The 7,838-nt window shown below is 35.8% G+C and overlaps 2 protein-coding genes across 2 annotated transcripts; both read left to right on the top strand.

Moving 5' to 3' along the window:
- Positions 1-4,309: 4,309 nt before the first annotated feature.
- LOC100267622 (putative receptor-like protein kinase At3g47110) lies at positions 4,310-6,279 on the top strand. Its single transcript, XM_059737097.1, has 3 exons — positions 4,310-4,571; positions 4,989-5,855; positions 6,008-6,279. Exons 1-3 carry the CDS (start codon positions 4,310-4,312, stop codon positions 6,277-6,279), a joined length of 1,401 nt encoding a protein of 466 aa, XP_059593080.1.
- Positions 5,901-7,630, top strand: LOC104877416 (probable LRR receptor-like serine/threonine-protein kinase At3g47570). Its single transcript, XM_059736640.1, has 2 exons — positions 5,901-6,757; positions 6,916-7,630. The coding sequence occupies exons 1-2, from the start codon at positions 6,343-6,345 to the stop codon at positions 7,350-7,352; spliced, it is 852 nt and encodes a 283-aa protein (XP_059592623.1). The 5' UTR covers positions 5,901-6,342; the 3' UTR covers positions 7,353-7,630.
- The last annotated feature ends 208 nt before the right edge of the window (positions 7,631-7,838 follow it).

The following is a 7,838-nucleotide window of genomic DNA, read 5'->3' as shown; positions in this document are numbered from 1 at the left end:
AATAAAAGCAATAATGATAATAATTTGTTTGATATGTGTATATCTAAATTACTTGCTAAGTATTATAAATTGAAGTGACAACAATCAATTTTGATTAAGGAAGTCAATGTTTATTTAATAATTTTTTTTTAGTAATGTTAATATCAATTTTCATTTTTTTTATCAAATTGATTAAATCATTTTTTAGTCTATATCAATAGCATTGAAATAAAATTTTATAAATAATTTTTTATTCACTAATTTTAGTGAAATAAAATTTGCTACATTATGGTTTTTTTATAATTAGATATAAATGAAATCAATACTAATAAACTATTTTTTTATTCATTGATGTTAATTATTTTTTTTAGTTTGTATTAATATAATCTTTTTTCATAAACTATTTTTCATTATTTTTAAATTAGTAATTAACTTGTATTTTATTTAAAAATAATTAATAAATCTGTGTAAGCTTGAAAATTAAGATATTTGAAATTTTGATTTATCAATTGTTCAGCACAATATCAGGTTTCAAAATTTTATTTTTAAAGTTAACTCATACAAATTTAGGCATTAGGAAAGAAGAAAATTATTTATGGTAAATTGATATTATAAAAGTTATAAAGATATTCCATAAATTGATTCTCATAAAGTTGACTCATAAAAAAAGAATTTAAATTTTTGGTGTGATAAGATTAATGTTGGTGAAATCTAGACCATTTATTTTCTAATCTCATCTCTACCATTCATTTCAAAGAACCCTAAGAGATCACATTTTTCTCTCCCACATCTCTATCAACACCACTTTGCCTTTTTTTTTTCTTCTTTCTCCCCTCCTGTTTCTTTCCGTGTTCTTTCTCCATACCCATGCGCCTCACCCATCTCAACAATATCGCGGCTATCAATCGTCACCGACGGTGACGCTACCGATCAATGTTGTTTCTCTCTCTTTCCCTCATTTTTTTTTCATTTCTTTCTTTCTTTCTTTCTTTCTCTCTCTCTCTCTCTCTCTCTCTCTCTCTGACCTTCCCATCTTCACCATGCCATCCCTCGTCATCGGTTATGCCATGGTGTGTTCCAGTACGCCATGGTGTGTTTGTCGAACCAGAACCGAAGCATGGAGGCTCACTCCCTCCTCAAGAAGCAGGGATTCAATGTGTCATCCTACAGGACGGGGGTGCACATCAAGCTCCCTGGACCTTCCCTCAGAGAACCAAACATCTACGAGTTCGAAACCCCCTATAAGCATATGTTTGATGATCTCTGCTGCAAAAACCCCAGCCTGTATCCTCTTTCTTTCATTTCTAGGTTTTTCCTGTTTGTTTCCTGAGAAAAAAACATTAGCGAGGGAAAGAGAAGGAATTATTTATTTATTTATTTAACCAAATGGGTTGTGTGGTGGTTCTTTAGAGGCAGTTGAAAGATATTTGGATCATGACTATAATATTTAAAAAAAAAAAAAAATTATTTGCCTACATTTTCTCACTATCCAAATGAGGAATTTTATAGATGTTTGATGCATTGCTCTGTTTGTATTTTTGTTTGATTAATTTTTGCATTTTTGTGAAAGACTACCTAATGTGGACCATGTTAAAGGCTGTGGACGATGTAAATTTGCCTTGTCCGATGGGAGAAAATTTGTTTTGAATGGTTTCTTTTGGTTTTCTTTTTTGGTCTCCACTAGAGGGGGAAATTGAAAACTTCCAATTAGACTAAATAATTGTGTTAAGCTTAATTGAAAGTGATGTGAAACCTAAAACAACTCATTTTGTTAGGCTATGAATCTAAAACTCAAAATGTAGCATGTATCTTGCTGACCAAACAAAGCATTTGAGTATTTGTATTATATTGAAATTTGTGTAAAGTTCTTGGATAGAACCTTAAACCCTTTTGATTGACAAAATATGGTTGTATTGAGGTTTGTTGTTAATGTTCATATTGAAGACTGGGACAAACCAGAAACTAAAGGAAGCTCTTGATTCTTGTATAGAAATCAATACTATTTTTATTTTTTATTTTTTTCATTATTTTTTTAAATTCTTGTTGATGATTATTTGATTTGCCTGGAACCTTAAAGCAAAATGCAACCTTAACACAACACAACTACAAGCGTAATGGCATCTTACCAATGCTTAAAAGGAATTTATCAGTCAAAACCTCACCTCAACATTGGCAAGATAATGCTACTTATGAGCCATTTGATCTGGTATTCACATTTGAAGAAAAGGTTTTCGATATGGTTGTTGAAGGTTAATGTTTGCATCTTTGTTTTGTTTCTGACGCATCATATATTATAGATAGGTTATTTAGCAATCTTAAAAATATTTTATTATAGTTAGATATCTAATTTCTCAATTTGAGCTTTTCTTTTTGTTAACGTCGTTTGTTTTTTCTATCATAGGTTTGAGATAGAGGTATTGGCAATTTTAGGGTCTTTCTAGAGGGCGGTGCTTGAAGATTAATGCTAGAGATATGGTATCTACAAATTGCATATATGTTTGATGTATTATTGCAATTGAAAGTACCTTATAATTTTAAAATTGCTATTTTGATACTTGTGCTTACTTTTCTATTAACGTGTGTCTGTCATACTAGATATTCAAGAAATATAGCGAAAAAGAAGATGATGAAGAATTAGTGACCACCTCTTACGAAGATAGTATTGTACTTTTCAATTCAAGTTTGTATATTATCTTAATTGAATGTTTGTAATTAATTTTTTTTTTTTTGTATATAGAAAATAGAGAATAAGTAGAAAAAGATTTATTCTATTGTGTTTTTAATATTCAAATGTATTTATAATAATTTTTTCCTTTTGAGTAATAGTTTATTTACATTGTTTTAGGACTTAGTTATTATTATCATAATTAAATATGTATCAAATTTAATTTGGAAACAAGTTTCATATGGTAACAAGTTTATTTTCCATTAAAACTAAAAAATTATAGTAAAATAATATTAAATTTGTCATAGGCAACCTTGACAGATGGCCAATGTCCAACATTGACATTGCAATAGCTAGAAACCTTGACATATTATACTTATCCTTGACATTTGTTATAGCAACCTTAACAAAAGAGCAAGTTAACATTGACATAAGATAAAAAAATCTTGACATATGTCGAATCCAACCTTGACAAAAGTGAAAGAAACATTGACATGTCATATTAACAAAGATTCGATCATTGGTATAAATAGAAACAACCTTGACATATGTAAATGTCAAGGTAGCTTTAAACTTTTTGACACTGGCATGGATGACGTATAAAATAGTAACATACCTTGACAGATATACCCTACCTTGATAGTGAAAAACTGTCAACAAAAGGCTTTTTTCTTGTAGTGAATTTGTGGTGTATGTTAGAATTGCGTTGAAAGTGTAAGTCCTATTCTCTTATTTACAAAAGGCATAAACTTTTGCACTCTAAACATTTCATTGCCAGCCTGATTTTATGCATGTATTCAAAACCAAATGGTGAATGAACACTCGAGTAGTATTGGAGATGGAAAAGAAGAGAAGTAATATTGGATAAAAGGGACAAAGTTGAATGGGGATCTATTTCTCCAACACTACTACTCTTACATCACACACATTCCTTTTTTTTGCATTGAATCTGGTTGAAGAGTTCAGTACCAATTTTTGAACTCTAAGAATAATATGTAAGTAGTGCAGGCAAACACAGGAATTTTGAAAGACATAAAAATCAAATGACATTCAAAATCAAAGGTAAGTGTGACAACATGAGATACAATGGATACCCGTATCAAACTCCACCAAGCTTCTGGGTCTCCATATTCTGCAGAGAAGTCTCGTCTGCAACTTTGTTCAAGTCAAAAGCCAAACTTCATTTCCAAATTGATGAGTGTCCAAAATGTGACCGACAAATGCATTATTAAAAGGGAAAAACAAAGGACAGAAAAAGAAAGAGAGGAGAAAATCTATGCTTGATCTTTGCGCACTGAATTACTGGTTTTACTTCCAGTCAATCCACTCAGATATCTTCTCAACGCAAAAGAAAGGATTGAAAAAATCCCAGCTCCAATTTTCCAAAAAACAGCTTAGTCCACTAGTCAGTCAACTCTAACCATGACGACTTGCAACACCCCAGTCTTCTTTGTTTTACTGAAGCTCTCAATTTTATAAGTGCATACAGACCAGAATCTCACTCAGCTCAGCTTCACAAATTCAAGTCAGCAATCACTCAAATACATTAGACTAATTTTTATGCTCTTCTCCTATTGAGAGAAAGAGGCATTCACTTTGAAGAGACAACGCAAGTTTGTGTCAGTAGGTTATATGTGTACCCTGATAAGCAAATCCCTTCTACTGATGGAGATGCCAAGCTCTAGCTTGAGATTACAGTGGTGGCTTTTCCTTGTCAACCTCATCATTTGTATTAGTTCGCTTAGGTTGGAATCTCTTTCCAGCACGCCCACTTTTGGAAATGAAACTGATAAGCTTGCATTGCTCACCATCAAGCATTATCTGGTTGATGTTCCAAATGGAGTTCTGAGTTCCTGGAATGACTCTGCATTTCTGCCAGTGGCATGGGGTTACATGCAGTCGCCGACATCAGAGGGTCACAACGAGGGTCAAAGCTTAGGTGGTTCCTTACCACCTATTGGGAACTGACCATTCCTAAGAGAGTTGGTGTTGTCCAACAATCACTTGCACGGTACTATACCCAGTGACATTGGTCTTTTACGATGGATGCAGCATCTCAATCTGAGCACAAATTCCCTCCAAGGTGAGATTCCGGTTGAAGTGTTTGAAATATTTATATTTGGATGTAAATAACCTGTCTGGTATGATTCCTCCCTCACTCTATATAGGTCATCTGCCATTGAATTTTTTGTATCTGGCAACATTCTGTCTGGAAATTTTACTCCAAACATGAGGTTTAATTTTCCTCAACTCCGCAAATTTGGCATAGCAGGGAATCAGTTTACCGGAATAATTCCAGATACACTATCCAATATTTGAGGAGTACTTGAACTTTTGGATCTAGGTGACAATTATCTAACTGGCCAAGTCCCTGATAGCTTAGGAGTGCTCAAGGATCTGTATTGGTTGAACCTTGAATTCAATAATTTAGGAAGGGGCATGTCAGGCGATTTAAATTTTCCATATTCTTTGCCCAATGTCAGCAGTTTAAGACTTATCAATCTACATGCCAATAATTTCCGGGGCGTGTTACCCATCTCCATTGTTAATCGATCAACCCAACTGCAGAAGCTTATCATAGGGGGCAACAAAATATCTGGAAGCATCCCAAAAGGTATTGGAAACCTGATCAGCTTAACTGTTTTCAGTGCAATGCGGAATAATCTCACTGTGTCATTCCCACTTCAATTGGCATGCAAGCTTCAGAATTTAAGAGTATTTGACTTAAATTGGAACAGGCTATCAGGTCTGCTGCCATCCACCCTCGGCAACTCAAGTCAACTATACTACCTTGACACGGGCTACAACAATTTGGAAGGGAACCTTCCTACTTCTCTCAGGAACTGCCAAAATATGGAAATTCTTTTCCTCGATCACAATAAGTTGAGTGGTAGTGTACCTGAAAATGTCACTTGTCATTTCAATCAGTTGAGATCACTCTACCTACAGCAAAACACATTCACCGGTTCTCTTCCAACAGATGTTGGTCAACTGAAAAACCTAAATCAGCTGCTTGTTTCTGACAACAACTTGTCAGGGGAAATCCCCAGGGAACTTGGCAGCTGTTCAGTATTAGAGTACCTCGACATGGAAAAAAACTCTTTCCAGGGAAACATCCCTCTGTCATTTAGCTCATTGAGAGGTATTCGGTTCCTAGACCTTTCATGCAACGTCTTGCCTGGAACGATTCCCAAAGAACTACATCTTCTTGGTTTGTTGAGTTGAAATCTGCCTTATAACTACCTTGAAGGAGGTTCCAAGTGGAGGAGTTTTTAAAAATGTGAGTGGGATTTCAATCACTGGGAACAAGAAGCTTTGTGGGGGGAATCCCTCAACTTCAGCTGCCAGCATGCTGTGATGTAGAGTCAGCAAAGCATGGCAAAGGGAAGCATCTTTCAACCAAAATTGTTATAGCCATAAGCATTACTGGTGCTTCTTGCTTGGCTTTCATAGTGGCTTCAGTTCTCCTCTATGGGAGAAAAACGGCTGTAATGAAGTCTTCTTCCACCTTTTTAAGATATGGATACTTGAGGGTTTCTTACAAAGAGCTCCTCAAAGCAGCTAGTGGATTTGCTTCTTCCAACTTGATTGGCATGGGAAGTTTTGGTTCCATATACAAAGGAATTGTAAGTTGAGGCGAAAGACCTGTTGCAGTGAAGGTACTGAACCTTCAACACCGTGGAGCTGCCAAGAGTTTCATGGCTGAGTGCAAGGTCCTCAGGAATATTCAGCTTCGGAATCTCCTTGGAATCATAACTTCATGTTCAAGTGTGGACAACAAAGGTTGTGATTTTAAGGCTCTAGTATTTGAGTTCATGCCTAATGGGAACCTAGATAGCTGGCTGTATCATGAATCCAGAAATTTAAGCTTCAGACAAAGATTGGATATCGCAATTGATGTGGCTATTGCTCTGGATTATCTTCATCACCAATGCCAGACACCAATTGTTCATGGTGATCTAAGGCCAAGCAATGTTCTTCTTGATGATGACATGGTTGCCCATGTTGGGGACTTCGGGTTAGCCAAGCTCCTTCCTGAAGCTAACGAGATTCTGAGTAGTGATCAAACCAGTTCGGCACTGATGATGGGATACATCGGTTATGTTGCTCCAGGTACACTTCCTCACGTTTTTTTTTTCCTCAATCCTAAAAATAAGTTATGAAATTGTTGGTTCAAATTGGCATGCAGGATAGCATAGCTATACTCGGCCTATTAGCCTTCTTACTTTTCAATGGACTTATAAGTAAAAAGATGAATATATGCATTGCAGAATACGGATTAGGTGGCTCCATGTGGCCTCAAGGAGATGTGTACAGCTATGTCATCCTTTTGCTGCAGATGTTCACGGGAAGGAGACCAACAGAGAGCATGTTTTCAGATGGTTTGAACCTTTACACTTTCTCTAAGATGCCATTGCCAGAACGTGTAATGGAGATTGCGGATTCAAACTTGTTTAGGGAGTCAGATGAAGCAATTAGCAATGTAGGAAATCAACGTGAAACGGAAGGTAGAATGTGCCATTGCCTGGTTTCAATTGCCAGAATTGGAGTAGCATGTTCTGAAGAATCAGTTAGTGATCTAATGGACATCGAAGATGTGGTGATGGAACTGAATATCATTAAGGAAGTGTTTCTTGGGGCAGGAATCCATCGGGAGAGATATATCAGTGCAAGTAGGTGGGGAAGGAGCATCTCAGCTGATGACTGAACAAGAAAGCGACTGATCTGCTAGATGGTCCATCCAGACGTCTCACGTTACTCTCTCTCTGGGGGATAACCCCTGTTTTATTTTGAATTTTGATGCATCCCTTTATATCTGCATTTCTCTTCTGTCACTCTTATATAAGATATCGCCTGTTTTATATTGAATGTTCATGCAGGCTTTGTATACATAGATTGTGGTGTAAGTTAGAATCGGCTTCACAGTGTAGGAGTCCTATTCTCCTGTGCTCCTATTTACAAAATGAATAAACTTCTCCGACAAAAGACTATATATATATGGGTTATGCTAAGGTACCGAAATGTGGTTTTTCGGTACCATACCCACTTTTTTGGGCTCACAAGATGAAGACACATGGCATGGAAAAATAATAAAAAAGTGAACAAAACCAATTCTTCAGGTTGGTAACCGGTTGCCATGGGAACTAATCCCATGCAACACACATTTTTACATCCATTACAATAACCAATTATA

This window comes from Vitis vinifera, chromosome 5 (assembly GCF_030704535.1).
Source record: "Vitis vinifera cultivar Pinot Noir 40024 chromosome 5, ASM3070453v1".
In the NCBI taxonomy this organism is placed as follows: Eukaryota; Viridiplantae; Streptophyta; class Magnoliopsida; order Vitales; family Vitaceae; genus Vitis; species Vitis vinifera.
Note: the sequence above shows the minus strand (reverse complement) of the source record. Positions and strands in the feature narration are given on the sequence as shown.

Excerpts from the sequence above, each read along its gene's own strand:
- LOC100267622 (XM_059737097.1), top strand. The coding sequence starts at position 4,310 with ATGGAGATGCCAAGCTCTAGCTTGAGATTACAGTGGTGGCTTTTCCTT. Across the intron at positions 4,572-4,988 it reads ATCAGAGGGTCACAACGAGG|GTGACAATTATCTAACTGGC; the intron begins GTCAAAGCTTAG and ends TTTTGGATCTAG. Across the intron at positions 5,856-6,007 it reads CAAAGAACTACATCTTCTTG|AGTCAGCAAAGCATGGCAAA; the intron begins GTTTGTTGAGTT and ends GCTGTGATGTAG.
- LOC104877416 (XM_059736640.1), top strand. The coding sequence starts at position 6,343 with ATGGCTGAGTGCAAGGTCCTCAGGAATATTCAGCTTCGGAATCTCCTT. Across the intron at positions 6,758-6,915 it reads CATCGGTTATGTTGCTCCAG|AATACGGATTAGGTGGCTCC; the intron begins GTACACTTCCTC and ends TATGCATTGCAG.